Source organism: Sinohyriopsis cumingii, chromosome 5 (assembly GCF_028554795.1).
Source record: "Sinohyriopsis cumingii isolate HCF-2022 chromosome 5, ASM2855479v2, whole genome shotgun sequence".
Classification (NCBI taxonomy): domain Eukaryota; kingdom Metazoa; phylum Mollusca; class Bivalvia; order Unionida; family Unionidae; genus Sinohyriopsis; species Sinohyriopsis cumingii.
In genome coordinates this window covers 86473098-86492430 of record NC_142965.1, presented here as the reverse complement: position 1 = coordinate 86492430, position 19333 = coordinate 86473098, and the positions used below count along the sequence as shown (strand labels likewise).

At 33.9% G+C, this 19333-nt stretch overlaps 1 protein-coding gene across 1 annotated transcript in view; it reads left to right on the top strand.

The window, feature by feature from the left end:
- The window catches only part of LOC149799668 (properdin-like), a 63314-nt gene that overhangs the window by 2632 nt on the left and 41349 nt on the right, over nucleotides 1-19333 (top strand). Inside the window, exons 2-5 of the mRNA XM_089958250.1 lie at nucleotides 14309-14368; nucleotides 16367-16438; nucleotides 16954-17103; nucleotides 17967-18116. Coding sequence (XP_089814376.1) covers nucleotides 14309-14368; nucleotides 16367-16438; nucleotides 16954-17103; nucleotides 17967-18116 — 432 coding nt within the window. The remainder of the gene's footprint in view (nucleotides 1-14308; nucleotides 14369-16366; nucleotides 16439-16953; nucleotides 17104-17966; nucleotides 18117-19333) is intronic.

Sequence of the window (19333 nt, the reverse complement as noted above, 5' to 3'; positions counted from 1 at the left end):
AGTAATGTATAGATGTTTTATGCCTATTTGGGATTACATTCACAACATTGTAAGCTGTTTTGAAAAATTTCACTGTTTTATTTTAAGGAAATGCATTATTTGTTGCATTTTACAATACTTGTTGGTTTTCACTCTCTTATGTTACTTTGCTCAAGACTTGTCAGTCGTAACAAATGTAAAATATGTCACTTTGGAGTACAATAAACATGCGGTTTTTGCTTGAAGTCACTTGAGCTGGTCGTTGAGACTATCTGCTGCATTATACAAGACTTCTGAGCGTATTTGTGTATCCAAAAAGTAACAATTGACATACCCCATGCTATTCAATCATAGCCCTGATGGTTGCTTAAAATTGTTTTGTTTATCATTGCCTTGGCTCTACATTAGAACTGCTATTACTTTTATGTGTAATTAAAAGACTCAACAATATACAATTTCTGTCAAAGTGCTGGTGCAGTTAGAACGTTCAATGCTTTATGCATATTTACAGACATATATTATGTGCTTATGTAAATGTGTTTTGATAAGAATAGTGTTAAAAAGATATTTCAGACGTCTTTATCTGTTAAAGCTCTCTTTTTCTTGGCATAGTAACTCATTTGTTAGCACAATGGAATGTCCATCATAAATTCAGTATTTGATTTCAAGACCAGGCCATGTCAGTTGATGTTTGGTACCTTTGAACAGACTGCTTATATCATGTTTGAGTCATCTTTGGGATACTTGTATCTAAATGGTCTCGATTCTTAAACATGATAAAGTGGTATAGAATTATGAAAAATAACTAAAACGCATTGTATCAGTAAAGACATATGTATCTTTTGTGTCTCAGAGATACATGATAAAGAAACCGTCATGCAAATTCACAGCATTTATTAGCGGCTTGAGACGTGTAATTGTTTATATGCATTAACCTTGTCCCTCTTTTAATTGTTTGTACATGTACAAGGAAACACACGAAACTAGACGCACATGTGTGTCGGCGTTTGTTTTAAATCTGCATATTGCACATGCACAGGTGCACGACTAGTTATGCACTTAGTAGGAGCTTTATCTCTGAGGTCACGTACAAGATATCTAATTCACATCCTGATCATAGTGCCCTAATGTTTATTGATTTGAATTAAGTTGTTTTGAGACACAAACTAACTTGTATGCCTGTACGTGCCTTCAAGCAAGATTTAAGATCTCTTTCAACTACCAAGATTGGTTCAGGAAAGCAGTGGAATAAATATTATACTAGATGTGGCTGTTACAGGGTGTGATTTCAAGAAAGGCTGATGAGACCTGGGACCTATCTTTAACACATATGGCTTGTTGGCATTACTAGATTATATCGAATTTTATTGTTTTTTCAAGACCTTTGCCCACAATGCGTGTTTATGATTTAAACATTTGTCACAATTGTGCATCAAGTTCAACTTCACAGTAGTGATAGGAAAAATATACCAATTTAAATTTAAAGAGCCTCGTCAGATTGCAGTCAATCATCGGCATTGGTGTTGTATCCTAAAACATGTTGAAACGCAAAGGTAAAAGATTTTTTTGGTGTATGCATTCGAACAATAATATTTAAAGAAAATATGAATTTTCGTTTTCGACAATATGGATGTGAAATGTTATTACAGTTTACATGACTTTTCACAGCTGCTTTTTTCTAATTTAGTATCTTTTTAAATCGGGGTGTAAATTATGCATTTTTTTAATAATAAATGTCACTGAATCCATCCACATGTATATAGTGTATCGTTATTTTAATCATAATAAGTCTGACATAGTCGGTTTACAAAACACGTTACCAATATTAAAACCTAAAGTTACCGATGATGATGGCTTACGGTTGTATATTGCAATAGGTCGACTATTTCGCATGATGTTCTTTCTTGGTGATGGTGATGATGTCCTGCAAGCAGTTCCTACTACTACTACTACACAACTACTACTAGAACTGCGATTGCAAACACAGGGTTCGATTAATCATTATTATTAATGAAAATAACGTCTCGCGATCATAAACATGTACCTTGAATGTTCTTGAAGGTCTGATATTTAACAGAAAGAAAAGTCTTGTCACCTAGTAGCAGAAACTGAATTTGCAATTAAATGATGCACACTTACTCGTCCATGGCACATGCTGTTTCGGCTGTTCCTTTTTGCTAAAAAAAGAAAAGAAAAAAAAAAAAGAAAACGAAAACAAGCACAAAAGATAACTATAACACATATTTAGTACAGTGATTTCATAAGTACTAATGTAGCCAGATGTGAAAAAAAAAGTTAAAAAATGAAGTAAATCGAGATGGGCAGGATCAAAACGTAACCCTTGGCTGACTTTGGAATGTAGAAGCTCGATCTGCCCTCAGATGTTAAAAGAGACAAGAAAGATATGTTGCAATGCCTCAGTGGTTACTGGGACGGGTTCGCAATTGAAACAGTACAGTACGATACCTACCATAGGATCCACCTGATCAGGAAATTGTGTTGTGTTCTTTGGTAAGGCACTTTGCTAAAGCATCGACACTAAATAACAAAATGGTACTACTGTGTCATTAATCAACAAATTAGGTCGTTTTGTGGTTGCAAACAGATAGACATAAGTTTGTCTGACCTTTATCTACAGCTATGTTTTGTGTATATAACCTGATGTGGCGAATATATCTGATTGTTTAACAGGAATATGAATATTCATGACTATCTGTATGCGGATCACGGTTAAAAAAATTAGGTCCAGACTGTCTTGAAGGAACGCAGAACGCACAATATCAAGGCTTGTGTATTACGCCAAAATGGTCGCCACATAATTTCAGGGTAATATTTGCTTTTGTATTTTATTTTCACGCATCTTGAGTAGGACTGTGATTGCAGTACCTGTCCACTTGCAGAAACACTTCATGTATTAATCTTATTACAAATTACGGTCAGTGGCAGTCGCAACCGAAACTGTATCAGCGACATAAAAGGAAGTCGTGATAAGACCATGTTACATCCTAAAGGATTTTGACCGTTCAGTTTCTTCCTCTAAAATTTCAATTTATTACAACTTGTATCCATCAAAACTAACCGAGTAAAAGTTATAAATGGAAAATTGAGTTTCCGTTAAGAGAAAATATATACTATAGATGAGAAAGAGAAGGAAACATTTGGATTAAATATATCAACAGTGTACATTTACAATCTTTACAAAGTTAAAAAAGAACAAGTACAGTTACAGAAAGTGCAAATGTGTCTGCAATTGGAGAAAGAAAAAGAACAAATGCAATTGTAGAAAGAGAAAGGTCAGATGCATTTACAATTGGAGAAAGAGAAGGAAGAGAGGGAATATCAATGTAGAATGAAAGAAATGGAGCTGGCAACTGAAAAGCACGCTCCTACTTTAGATAAAAATTCGAATTTCGGTGTTAAAAATATTTGGTTAGTGTACCCTTTCAGAGAAAAAGATGCAGACAAATAGTTTCCTTATTTTGAAACAAAATTGCTGTAAATTTGAAATGGCCAAAGGAGCATTGGACTCAATTATTACAGTGTACACTTTTTGACAAAGCCCAATATATCTATGTATCCCTGTCAGTACAGCAGAATGCTGTATATGATTTAGTGAAGGAATGCATCTTTAGGGGTTATGACTTAGTGCCTGAAGTTTAACGGCAGAAATTAAGAAACTACAAAAAGATGTTGACAAACCAATTTGCAAGAGAAAAATAGTAGCTATTTGATAGATGCTGCTTAGCCAAGAAAGTTGTTCAAGATTATGAAAGTCTCAAACAACTTGTATTACTTGAAGATTTTAAGAACTGCATCCATACTTACATTAACATTTATCTTTATGAGTAACAGAGCAATACGTTGGAAAACGTTGCTCGTGCAGCTGACGAGTATTCTTTAGCTCATATATTTTCTTTTGTAAATAAGACATCCACTCAGCAGTCGTCTGGCAGAAAAGTATTTCAGCCTAATGCAAGCTGTTCTAAATCTCAGTCTGGCACATCTTTTAAAAATCAGACTTCATATAAGTTTGATCATTGTCTCTTCCTACGTGTACCTATTGCAAGAACAAAGGATATGTTATTCCTGATTGTACAAATTGACAAATAGGCATTGGAATCAAGGCAAACCTGATCCAAATGATCGTATTTCTAAGAGGTTAAGGTCACGGTCGTGTATTGAAAGCTTTACATTTGGTGGGTCTGATAAACCCCAGACTGATTTAATTATAGAGAGTAATGAAGCATTCATATCGAAGGGTTCTGTATCACTCTTGGGTGATTCGGCCAAATCACTTTCCTATTAAAGGTTTAAGGGACACAGGAGCTTCTCAGAGTCTTGTATTGTCGGGTACTTTGCCTTTTTCTGAGAAGTCTTCTTCTAATGAGAATGTTCCTATTCAGGGAGTAGAGTGAGGCTTTGTTAATATTCCTCACCATTGTGTAAATTTGTTATCAGATGTAGTCTCAGGATTCGTGACAGTCGGAACTGTGTTGTTTTACCCGTTGAGGGGATTCATTTATTACTAGCGAACGAATTAGCTGGAGACAAGGTTGTGGTTAATTCACTTGTAATTGACAGGCCATGTTTGGATCACAAAGGCGATCTAATTGAAAAAGAATTCCCTGATTTATACCAAGCTTGTGCAGTTACCAGAGAAATGGCAAAGAAAGCTCTTGAGAATGATGTTGATCAGAAAATTATTCATTTATCTGACACATGTATTGGTCAGGCTTTTGATGAGGGCACTTTCACTCCTAGTTTAGATCAATCAGAAGGTATTTAACGACTCGTTCTCTTTATTCTAATCAGGGTGATAAACGACAATCACTTGTCGTCGAACAGGAAAACAATCCTGAGATATTCTGTTTGTTTCAAAGGGTCTTAAGCGAAACTGAAACGACTGAAGTTCCTGTCTTATAGTTCATTAAAAATGGAATTCTTATGAAAAAATGGAGACCCCAAGAGGTACCTGCTGGTGACGAGTGGTCAGTGAACTATCAAATTGTAGTTCAGAAATCGTACAGACATTAAATACTTTGCCTGACAAATGAAACTCATTTAGCTGGTAGGTTAGGGATTAATAAGACTTATGACAAGATCTTGACTGACTTCTATTGTCCAAAAATCAAAAGTGATGTTGATAAATACTGTAGATCTTGTCATACTTGTCAAATGGTAGGAAACCCCAATCAGAAGATACTTAAGGCTAATGTTCAACCTATTCCTGCATTATTTGACTGACCATTTAGTAGAATTATTGTAGATTGTTTTGATCCCTTACCTAAGACTAAGTCAGGTAACCGATACGTTTTGACCATAATGTGTTCGTCAACAAGGTCTGTCCAATCTGATCAAGGCTTAAATTTCATATCCGGAATTTTTCAGCAGGTTATGTATGAATTAGGCATACAAGAATTCAAATCTTCTGCTTATCACCCTGAGAGCCAAGTGGCATTATAAAGATTTCAGCAGAATTTAAAAATACGATTCGATTATATTTTTTTTTATTACGGGTAAAGATTGGGATGAAGGCATTCATTTACTATTGTTTGCTGTCAGGGAATCAATTCAAGAATGTTTAAGCTTCAGTCCCTTTGAACTGGTATTTGGACCTACTGTGCATGGACCATTGAAGTTATTGAAAGAGATCCTTCTTTCAAATGAAGATACTAAAATTAATATTCTCGATTTTGTTTCCAATTTTAAGTATAAGTTGTCAAAGGCTTGTGAGGTTGTAAGAGCGAATCTGCGCTCTACTCAGGCAAAAATGAAATTAAGATGTGATAAAATCGCAAAGGAAAGTAGTTTTCAGACTGATGATAGAGTTCTGGCTCTCTTGCCCACATCATAAAATCGTCTTTAGGGCAAGTATTATGGTCCATACAGAGTTGACAGGAAAGTAAATGATTTAAAATGCATCATAAATACTCCTGCGAGGCGAAACAAAAACAGCTTTGCCACATAAGCATGTTAAAGGGATATGTTGAAAGAGATAGCCAGGTTAAACATGCATTTAAATTAGTAGTACCTGTCCCAGATAATTTAATAGCATATGCATTTTCAATGTATAGAAAGGTATTATTTCATGTTCACTGTGTACAATTCGGAATGGTTCTTATGCTTTTTAACCTCATGTATAATTAATCTACAAATCTTTCTTTTTCTTTATGGGGGAAGTATTATGCAAATTTGATTTAATTTATATTTGATTTGATTTATTCGTTTGTTTGTTAGTTTTAGATTTTTTATATATAATTACATGCTACTGTAATGGTATTTTATTTACTGGGTGTGATATTTTCCAGGAATTTAGTTCAGTTTTTCGAAAACTTAATATTAGATCTTTGTATCTAAAAGCTGATTTAAATCTTGACTTTATTTCATGATTAGATGTAAACAACCTTTTAAATTTTGTTTTATTCAATCTTAGTGTGGGATTTATAGAGTGAAATCGAGGTTGTACTTGTAGAACGTGACTTTAAACATGTAAAAAGCCTTTACGTTGTTATTTCGAAATGCTGCTTCTACCAGAATTTCGCAGTAGCTAAATTTAATAGTGATATTTTGAGAAAATATTTCAGTTGGGCTTTTTAAACACTTAGACGTCTTGGTGCTTTTTCTTTTGTGACTAGTTTGAGTTGAAATTCTATTTCATCGAATTATTAATTCTTTTCCCTTTGAATATTTAATTGCTCATACAAACTTCTTGGACAAAGACATTTATTTAAATTTTATTTTGAATTCAAAATTGGAATATTTGTTTCTGTGGTTCAACAAGGAACTGTTGACTCATCATATCTATACTGGCTACAGCATACGTCATTGCTTTCCATTTTTGATTTTCGTCGGGACTCAGACTCCCATTCATTTGAAAATGTTACTACCAGGACTTCTAAATTTTTAATTCTGGGATTATTATTGGATTTGATTCTTAAAAGCGTTAAGTTCTTTTCCTCATTTTTACCTTGTTTTTCTAAGGAAATAAATTATTTGTTAAATTGTACAATGCTTGTTGTCTTCAATCTTTACTTGTTACTCTTTTAAAGAGCCTAAAATGTAACAATAGATTATTAATTATTTCTTAATGACCACTATAAAATCAGTACCCAATGGGGTAATGTTCTCATCCAACTTTCTATGTACACACACATTAACAAGTATTTATTTGTTTATTATACAATCCTAATCGAGATATGTTAATAACAAATTCAATTGGTTGAAGTTTTAGTCTGTATTCTTAATGAATATTTCTTTTCATACCCTTGGCAATGATGTATTGAAACTGATCGTGTTTGCCGTATGCAGGTAAAGATGACTACAGAAATATCAAATGGTTGACTTTATTTATCTGTCTTGCGATGCTATACCTATGTCGTAACAAAAAAGGACTATCTGGAATGGTTGGCATTGGTCATCCTGAATAAACTGTCCCTGATAGCGTTCTCTTGGATTTGATCAGCAAATTCAAGAAATATGGACAAAAATTATATTTCTTGGATTTTCAATACAATGATGTTTTCTGATTGTTTTACCCTAGACTGACTGTGTCGTACTAATTTCATGTAAAAGCATCTCAGTTTATCATCTATACTAAAATGGGTCGGCGTATTTAGTTAGCAAATTCTAAGGGAAGAATGTAAAATGAGAATTGACGCAGAATGCTGCAATTCTGATTTCCAGGAACAAAGTCCAAAATTCTGGGCCATAATGAAGTCATTAAATGGGTGAAATCCACAAACATCCGCAAAAAAGTACTAATTATCAGTGATTCACTAGTCTCTTAAAATCACTGAAATCTGGCAGCTATATCTTCAGTGATAATTTCATAAACGAGACCAACATCTTACTGAGACAAATTGAAAATAATAAGTGGAAAATCGAATTAATGTGGCGGCAGGACAAATGGAATAAAAAGTATGGGAAAATCTGGAGACCAGTCGCATCGAAGATTGGTGTTATGCCAGTGCGCATACGGCGGACCCCATACAGACTGAGACAAACCTGCCTCCCCCCGCTCCATCCTGTGGTTGCAAATGCTCGACTTAGCATTGACAGTAGTGACATGTTCAAAGTACTAAATATTAGTAATAAACAATATAAACAAACTATATAACAAAATATAAACAATAATGTAATTGATTGATACGTAATTTGCGCTAATTTGCCATTATCATTGAGATTCGATACTATTCATTACTTACAACTTCTATCTTCTGTCGTCTGTCATCTATCCCATCTTTAAGCACTAAGTGAAGTGGAGTAAAGATATAATATATGTTCATTATATTAACTTGGTCCATAATATTAGAAATTATTAGGTGGCTATATCCCAGCCATCAGGCCAGCCGAACAAAGTGGCAATGATTGAGAAATAAAAAGTCCAAATAATTTATGTAAGAACCCTAAAATTAGAATCATAAGGTGGTTGAAAATCCAATGGCCACCAGGCTCTGCATCAGAATGCGGAACCCAAATTATTCATAGAGATTAAAGCCCCAAATTAAATATATCAGGTGACTAACACTCAAGTCAACAAGCCCACTCCACCCCCGCACAAGGTGGAAAATAACTTCATATAATTATATAGAACCCCAAACTATTAACCGTTATAAATAAAACCCCTAGCAAATTAACTAGAAATTAATACCCTCTTCACAGAATAGATTTTCATCTCTCTTTTTTCCATACATTCAACAGCACAGATACACTCTTTCAAAATTCTGCAAGACGCTATTTATTTGGGAAACTGGGATCTAAATTAGCTATGGATGTTACAAACGGCTCCTTTCCTAACTATATCCCTACCATCCGACCCTCGTCTGAACATTCAATCATTCTGTGCTATGCACGCATTAAACGTACTACACCGATGAGCGTGTCATCACGGTACCGGGATGGCGCTATATGTCGGGTATAATCGCCCAATAAGCGAAGCAGTGGATACATTCTTTCTAACCATGAGCATGGGTTCTTCTAATCCCGTTCCGTGGGATTTCAATGTCCCGAAATCTGACACAATTAAGTAGCACACTCTGTGTGCATTAAAGCGTTGGGTGATGAGGTTCTTCCTCCGTCCCCCTCGTACAAGTAATTAGGCTGCTTTTGCGGAATGTAAATCTTCGCGCATGCACAAGCGACGCTTATAGAATCATCATCCTCATCATTCGCGACATTCAAGTGGGAATAATAAAGATGTCCAGCAATATATTTTAGAAACTCAACAAGTTGCAGGAAGTCTTAGATGATTTGGGAATGGTGCAGAAATGTTTGTGAGAATTGAGTATGGGTGTAATAACCCTAATCGTGTAAAGATGGAAATCGATAATGTAATACGCGCCAATGGAAGACCAAAAACACTGCTCAAAAAGGAAAACGAAGAAAAAGAGGATCTAGAGGAAACAGAGCAAATCAGAGCTTGAAAAAGAAGAAGACAATGAAAAGAGAAAAAAAAGACGAAATAGAAGTGAAGGAAGAAGAGGAGGATCAAAAGGATGAGGAGAAAGAGAAGAAGAAGAATGTAATGGAGAAGGTAAGGTACTGGTGGCAAAGACTAAGACAAGACAGAAAGTTGTTTGCTGAATAGGTTTATGTCCATACATCTATGTATGTCTATGTCTCTCACCGTGTCTCTAACCCTGTATCTAACCACGTCTCTGTATCTTTGTCTCTATTTGTCCCTAGAGTAACGCGTATTCAGGTCAGCCTTTGCCACATTGTTCCGCCAAATTGAAGTCAGCCACTTTAAACATTGTTGCCATTGTCCAGTACCGTAAGGTCACCCCTCTCCAATTCCTTTTGACCCTAGTCAGTCCCAATCCATTATCGCTGTCCATTACCTATGTTAAATTCCCATAGACCCTATAGTACAAACACCCACTTTTAACATTAAAGACACTAATGTATTCCCATTCACTACTAGCATAGCAGTACAGTATTGCTATTCATTTGTTTATGATTGTTGACGTTATTTTGGTATGAATGGATTACTAATTTTGAAGGTTAAATTAAATATGTTGTTTGCATACATTAATTTAGAAATTTATCTCTTTATTTCTGGATTTCAAAATTTAAATGAATACTAGTTCCAGAGCGTTGCTGTTGCTTTGCTGTGATATTTTATTATCTTTTGTTGTTTGATGCTGCTGCTGTCCCATTCTTAAAATTTGTAACTGGTGTAATGATGTAATACACTAAAATTGCTGACGTAACAAAGGTAATGTCGTAAACCAGCTTTCGTACAATACAACAGCTCAAGCATTCAATACAATGCGGATATTTTAGAACATTCGAAGATTCTGAATATCTCACAGCAACTCAGATTTGTCTATCAAAACGTAAAGAGAGAGAGAGAGAGAGAGAGAGAGAGAGAGAGAGAAAGTTGGAATTTGACAGTCTAATCCATAAAAATTTAATGTGTGAGACGGATTTGATGATGTTGAGGTCGACAACGACTAAAGCGATGAAATAACTTAATTGTTGTTTTTGTCAGTAAAAGCATGTTGAATATTAGGAGATAAAACAATCCGTCTCAATGCTAAATGCTGCATCACTGTTTAATGCAAAACCGAGAAGACACTACACACAATGTTCTGAACACTAGAAATATTATACAATATCATACATACAAATGTCGCATTTGCATGAACACCTAACACAGAGAAAACACTCAGGCAAGGAAATTTACAAGTACTATCCTTTCTATATGATATATGTTCCCATTATTGTGCGAAAGGTGAGAGATTCCTTCGTGTTTAGTACGGTATTTATAGAAGAAATAACGAAATATTCTAGTGCGAGTTTGGTTCGATAACCCTTTATTTTGTGGTGATGGCAGGGAGTTCCTAAATGAGTCGTCCATCCTATTATGTCATGCTGTGTTACCAAGGTCAAACCAACTCTTAGAAAGTACCTAGCCTTACTTTATTGAGAAAATCGTACTGTTGCAAAAATGCTTTCTTTAGACATACAGCCTGAAGTTAATGATGTGTAACACTGTGTTAATTTGTTTTGTGGGATTTAACGGAATTCTTCCGAACATAGCGGCCACTATATTTGCTAGACGAAGAACTCGGAAGACCCAAAAAGAACTACCGACCCACGGGAAGCTAGTGGCAAGCTTTCGTACATACTCACATTTGTCTAGCTCAGATCTGAACTCACGTGGACTGAGATGAGATGTGAGAGTGATCTTTGAAAACGAGCTCATGTGATAAGTCGGCCACTCGGGGCCAAAACTGACAACGACGGGGTTTGAACTCTCTGCGTTTAAGTTTCATTTTGTATCGTAAGCTGTTGTTACTTTTAGCCAGCATAATGCTGTAGGCTCCCTCTAGCGTCGATTGACATTTTTTCCAGCATCATTGTTCTTGTCGTAAGAAGATATAATTTGCTTATACGTATTACTTGCAAAGAAAGAGGCGGAAAAGGAGTAAATATACATTAAGCAACGCATCCTCGCTGTATATATATATATATATATATATATATATATATATATATATATATATATATATATATATATATATTATTCATATCTTCCCCACACACAAAAGCAAAATATATTGTGATCAAAGAAAATATGATATAATCGCCTTTTTAATTATCATTCTACACGGTCATAGAAATTTGAAAATCGGGTACGATCAAATGTAATGAAAACAAATATGTATCCTTTATAGAAATAAATACGCTGCTGTTTTCATCATAAAAGTTCAAGTTTTTATTGATAAAATAGCACAGTTCTTATCATTGCTAAGACATACTAAAAGCGGGCAGTCATGTCACAAAAATATTTTTCAAACTGAGATGATTTTTCATTAATTTGCATATGAGTTACAGAGATAGTTGAAGTTATGCAAATCATTGTTTTAAAATTTAACACCTAAAGCTCTTGTATTCTTGAAAGGAGAGCTGACGATTCCTGAACATGTCCTAAAAAATGGTGAGCCGCCTGATGGAGATAAAACTAGATTGTATAACTATAGTTTAATCTCTTATGCTTATTGAGATAGGTGCTAAAATAGGTGCTAAAATTCATTCTTACTATAAAGCATTAATTAAGATGTTCCAAATCTCCACGTAATAAAGATACAGAGTGATATTTCACTGAACCGGGGTCATGTGGATTACCCCAGTACATAGTAACACTACGATAACTAAGTAGCATAACAATGAACTTAATATCGCTGGTCACCTATACGTTATTTCCCATAGTTCGGAAATCATTTTTGTGCAAAATAACGAATGATTATTTCATAACACTTATTTTTCCTTTCGCCACAGTTTTAATCTCACTTTCTTCAGCTTATATTCAGCGTATGAAATTGTGAATGAAAATACTCGATAATTTACAAAAGAAAAACAACACATTACCTTTAGCACATTCATCAACGGAATGTTACTTCAAAATAATAATTAAAATGTTGAACAGCAACTCACACATTTGAAATGATAAACATTACAGTCTATGTCTGATCTATGTTGTCTAATGAACTATTATTGGAAGACAAAATATACATTGGTCTATCGCCGGTAACTTTCATTGAAATGGGCAATTAATCACTTGCCAATCATGAAAAAATTAAATGAAGAATCAAATATTAATTCTTTACTATTCTTTTTGTTTCGATCTTCATCCAATTTATTTTGAAAACCAGATTTAGTTTTAGAATAGCATCGTGTAAACAAACTGATCACATTTACATTGTACTTCGTTTACAAAATAGGTCATCATACAAGATTATCCGCTTTTAAATTTATGTATAGCTCTAACCAACACGAATTCTGATAAGAGTTCTAGATATCTATAAGTCAATACTGCTGACCCATTTGTCAAAACGTATCCAAGATATGACCAAAGATCGAAAAATGGACTTCATCAATTTAGTTTGTGTAGCTAGTAAGTATGCCTTGTAAAGTTTAAATTATATCAATTACTATGTACATTTTCAACAGCTCTGTCGTTTTTACAATGTTCTGGAATAAGTTTCTTCTTAAGTACAACACCACACTCTTTTCGGTACAATTTTTATCAAAGTTGTCATATTCTCCTCTTAATTGGTATCGTGTATTTCATTGCATTTCCTTTTGGATGTATTGTTATCATGCCATGACGTAATTTTGTAGCAACGCCATTATAGTGACATCATGGTAATACGTAGTTGCAGTATAATTAGCCAGTTTCATACATGTATATTGTGCTATTCCATGCGGATGCATTGTGTTTAATACATAAATTCATTGCTGTTATTTGAGCTGACTATATTCCTTTATCGAATATTTTATCTACTATACAAAATTTCTACTACATTCCCAGTTTATGTTTTTCCAAATAATGTACTATTAATTTGTGCCAATATGTTCTTTCACCTTGCAAATGTTCTTTTTTTGTCTTTACCGTCGTTTTCGTTTTTTATCTCAACATACGGTAATTTCTCCCATATTTATTATGATAGTGCGCCCACTACATTTCTGATTTTATAACTGAATTCTTTCATGACATTGTAAGATGATTCAACTTCCGCATCATATGCGACATATAATTAAAGCTAGTGGCGGATACCGAGGATGATAATATATCAGAATATTTATAAATAGCTTGCACTTTGAGTGTGGTGTGCAAATAGGGGAGATAAATCAAGGTTGCTATAAGACATATGTACTAGATGCAAAATGTATAAAAGAACTTGCTATAAAAGCATCCGATAAATCCTTTTATGAAAAATACACTCATGCACCTATTAGACTATTTATCTTTTTTCACTAGAGGTCTGGTCTAAAGTGCCAAGGAATACAAGAACGAGGACTGTTGTTTGACTGTTTCATTTTGTTAGAATTTAATCTGAGTTTTACTGATGACAAACAAAACTATTTTCACCGATCGTTAGAATACAAAGTGAATTCCCTGATAAAAAACTTTCAATTTTGAGATTAAATACGCATTTTAAAGAGATATTTAAAATATTGTACCCACTATAATTCTGCTTTTAAAAAATAACCACTACATCATTAATTTTAGAACAGCATATGTGCTATAAACATATTCATTCTGGTGAGATAGCCAAGTTCTGAAGTAGCATCAATGAGAAAATAAATAGTGCTGGTTTGTTTAGGTTTTTTTCTTTTTTTTTAGTAACAAATCAATTTTAACTTTAGGGAAACTATGTCATAAATGGCATTCTAGCATCGTTGGTTGTAAGTATATTTCTACTCATTTGACTCATAAGCCACGAGCTCCCTAGCAATCATCCGTATATCTTTTATTGATTGCCTATGAAAGGTTGCATTCTGTAGCTTGACTAAATATTTTATTTAAATTTGTTTGCAGCTGCCGCTCTTTTTCCTTTGTGTGTAGCTCTGAGAGAAGGATCTAACAATGAAGATCTTGGTAAGTATCTTCATACATTAATGATGCCAATCACAATTAGGCAGACAGTTAATTTAATGTCAGCAAGTTTAGAAACTCCTGTAATATAACATGTTGCGTTCAGTGTTATTTGGTAGTTCAAATGTTTTCAATGAACTCAGATATACTTTTCAAATCTTGGCCTTAGACATTTCCTGTATTGTGGTGGACGTTTTCATATAAGAAAATGTGCATGATCTTTGTATCGTTTTTTAGTGTCAAAACGGGATGCATTTCTTTCTTCAATTGCTTTTGTTTGGGTTTAGTGAACCTGATCAAATCTAACTTAAAGAAATTGGAACTCAGGATTTTTAAATTTCGTCACGATCATTTAAAGTAAGAAAGTGAAAAATGTATTATCTGACATTGCATTTCTTTGGCTACAAGAGGAAGAACTTGTGCCCTCCAAAATACTTTTAATCATCGAAACCCCTTATGGTACTAGCCTCCGTTCTGTCTATAGCATGCGCTCATTTAATGCGCAAGACATGCGATCTACAATTTTTACAGCAAAATAATAGCTAAGCCAAGTTTGATAATTATATGCCGATAAACCTTTATAAAATAATGTATACCTAAACAATGACTAAAACACTGAGGTTGCACGCGAGAATATTGACCTAGGAAAAAGAACTTATGTCGAGGAGTTACGTACTTGAATATTCCGTGCTGTGTTCCATTCGCTTCTGATTTCTAAAAACTAAATCATGTATTTGAAAAATATTAGAGACTTTGCAAACCTTTTTAAACATGAATAATATTTATTCTGAAATTAATTATAGGATTGCTTTTTCATATTGCGGATTCAATTTTGCTTCTTGTAATAGAAATGTAAGTACCATCACAAAATAGACATTCATTTTCAGTAGTATAATAGCTTTATCATTACTATTAAAAATGGAGACTCATTTCAATTAGTGTAATGGCTATTCCATTTGTATTGCAAATGGAGACTCGTTTCGCTGTGTGTAATGTCTATATCATTACTATTGCTAAATATATATGTTTCGCAGATTGAAACGGATTTTTCTCCTGAAAACAAAGGTAGTAAAATTGAAATCAGATCCATGTGTGATCCACAATAATATATAAATGACACTGTCGGATCAACATATCGGAATGTGTGAAAGTGAGATCTGTCAAAATTAAATCATATATATATATATATATATATATATATATATATATATATATATATATATATATATATATATATATATATATAACGTATTGGGTATTGCTTATTAACTTATTTCTAATTTATATGTACTATATACATTTATATTAAGATGAGCCATCACAAGAGGTAAGCGGTAGCCATCTTGAATAATCTTTATCATTAATATACTTTGTGCTTTTGTTGTTGATGTCGCTGTAGTTGTTGCATTTATGGTCAATTTGCAAATATGAAAACTGGCGTTAAAATGTTGTTGGAGAGGTCTTAGGTTTGTAATTAAAATCGATTCAACACAAGTTCCATATCAGGACAAAATTGCGATACCTAAATATTCTTTCGACATTGATATATGTATAATGACTCCTGCCGGATAATAATCATTATAAAATTTGTATGTCTTAGATGATTTGATCCCATAAGGAACTAAGGTTAACATTACAAACTGAAGCATTTACAACTACAACTTGTATATTTGGAATAAAACCCTGATAACCAAACCAGGTAGAAGATAATGAAACAGTCTTTCCAATAAAACTGCAATCTTTGGAGATCATGAACCATTGCTTTCTTGCAGAATAGTATGCACACTAAGCTTAGTCCCGTGTTGATGGATATTATTTCGCAATCTATGTTTTGATTTCTATCGTTTACAACAGCGTTTTGAGCAATTTATCAAAATATCGAGGCATCCAAATCTATTAGTGATCCAGTTGCATTTCTCTCCCGAAACAACGATGACTGGAGAAAGACTATAATTGCCTATTCGAATTTCTTATCCATTTTTCATTTAATGCTTATTTCAGGAAGCTATGGGATTCTGCAGAAGCAAGACGAATTTAAAAAGAAACGATTTTTGGTAACAAGCACAATTGCTGGTATGTCACAAATTCATTTCCTTACATGTGTAATACCTTACTCATCCGCCGCAGCTTTATTTTTTTGTTTTGAGCTCGATGTACCTTTAAATACGAAAGGATGTTGGCATTTAGTGAATTATAAGGGAGTTTACTCAAGAGTAGAAACAACTGTTTCTTAGGCTAACGTAGTAAGGAATATGACACATAAGAATGCCAAAACAAACAAACTCACCGATGAAAATAAATTCTTAAAATTATAGTAGTGTCTAAGTTAAAGTCGTCTACATTTCCAAACACAACTATTTGAAAGGATATTGCCCGTAGTAAGCGGGGTTTGATATTTGTCCTTAAGTGACTCAAAATATGTTTTAGGTTTTTAGGGAGAACAAATTTGTCTAAATTAAAAGTGATTTCGCGAGACAAATTAAAACAGTACTTTTTGAATTATCAATTTTATACAAATTGATACTAGATACACTCTTGGTACATGTTACAGTTCTCATCGATGAATTATTTTGACTTTTATTTTCTAGGTTGGAATCTTTGGTCTCCATGGTCTGTGTGCTCTAGCAGTTGCCGAGAAGGAATCCAAGCAAGAGGAAGAGCTTGTAATACTGGAGTGACCCTTGACTGTGCTGGGCAAAATTATGATGTCAAGGCGTGCAATTTGGGGCCTTGTTCAGGTATCATGACACAAGTGATATTTTATGCATATCGTTCAACTCCGATTCACATTAATTTGTTCCTTTCGATCTTATTAGCGAACAACCCATGTCCTCTGGGGTCTGAATTCCCTGGCTTAACTAGATCTCCACCTGTGCATATCCGCAGAAGACGGAACCGCTTGGCACAATCCGCTTGAAAAGAAAACCCTGTAATGCAGATTATTTAAAAAAGCAATAATATTCTAGAGTCGTATACATTATCTTTTTACTGCATTTGATATCTTCCGTCAACGTAACATATTTTACATTTCCTTGACTAAATTCTACACATGTCTCTATTTATTAGTTGTAATATGTAATCTTATGTAACATATTGCTAAAGATTTAAAACAAGGTATGTGTAATATTGCCTCTCACAGAAGGCACATACAGAAGACCTGTTTCTTCTTTTTAAACATCACGTTATCTTTTGTTCAATTCACACGTTTTTACTTCGATACAGTCTTCTGTGATTTTCATTTTTATACCATCCTTTATTTGCGTGGACAAAAAATGTTGAATTGTTTATGGAGAAATAAGGAAATGATTGTGTCTGAAATTGTACCTGTATGGTATCTTTAGTCCTTCTTCTTTTATACGCTTGTTTGTACTATGATCTTAGATTGAGGAAATGGAGACTGATGCCGAGTAGGAAAAGCATGATCATAACAATGATGATGATTTATTAAAGGCGATGACTGAAACCCGATGCACATGGATAAGGTGTAGTATGATGAATTGAGAGATATAAATTCGTTATCTTTTTAAAGGTTTATTTTATGCTTTAAACTGCTAAAACAGTTTGTAATGCCTTAATTGTATTTGTCTCTGTTTCTTACCAGTATGGAATCCTTGGTCACCATGGTCAGCATGTTCAAGAACATGCGGCGACGGACAGAGAGCCAGAGGAAGGTCATGCGAATCAGGAGTGTTATCAGACTGTGATGGTCCATACTACGAGAATGATAATTGTACTCTGAAATCCTGCTCCGGTAGGTCTTATTTAGATGTTTCTTTATTCATCATAAATACAGTAAGTATAGATTTCAAGGCAGATAGTTAAAGAAATTTTTTCAGACGTTAATTTTGAGAAGCGACAAGTTTGGGAAACAACTGAGGACAAATTTCATATTCTTCCAAAGACCATCTTTTGTCAACAGAAAGTAGCTTTTAGATTAGTATCTCCCAATAACAAAATAAATCCGGGTCAAACTGGAATAGCAAATTTTGGCACTGATGTACTGACGTTTGATTGATAAAATTATCTTGACGTGATCATGCCCATTTGATCCCTCTGATGATTACCTATGGCATAACCTAAAACAAGTATATTCTGAGTAGTCATTCTATTTACAAATATTATACTTATGTTGCCAAATGTGTTACATATGAACAACACGTTGAATATACATTGGAAGAACTTATTATGGAACCTATCTATAACATATAATAGATCTTGCCCATAGTATGAATATGATATCAAACAAGTGTTATCCTTTAAACAATAAATACCAATGTTTGTTGCACAAAGAATGTGGACAGTTTGTTTGATTGAAGGCTGGTCCTTGTGGACACGACGGAAAGACTATAATGACTGTAAAACCGCATTGTATTCATGTTACAGATAAATCAGACAGATACAAAGTAGAATACCTTGGTATAACGGCTGACAATGCGATTTTTATGTTATGACGAAATTGTAAAAAGTCGATCATTTTCTCTGCGGAGTACAATTTTGGAAAAGATCAAGACGTTGATACATATAGCTAATGATGAAAAGATAAAGAAATTGTAAATGTGAGAGATTGTCTTTCCGGCATCTACTCATGCAAACAAGTATAGAATTTGTTCTGCTAATAAAAAAAGGAAAATAACGTTTCCACATGCATGAAAAATTAGAAGCCATCATGATTTTAGTTGGGATTATATGCAGTATGTATGAATTGTCAGATTCTTCAAGTAGATTATAATATAGATGGACTAGTTGTATGTGTCCTTTAGCGAGGAACGGTTGCACAAGGGCAATTATGAATCAGTCGATGATTTTAGTGTAACTTTTGCATTAGAAAGAACTGTCAGATATTTACTGATAAACTGTTAAATGCAAAGATGGTGAAAAAATTACTATTATCATATGCTCATTTTTATCTCTGTTAACGTGACGGTGGTAGAATCATGAGAAATCATGAAATATAGATTATATTCCTAG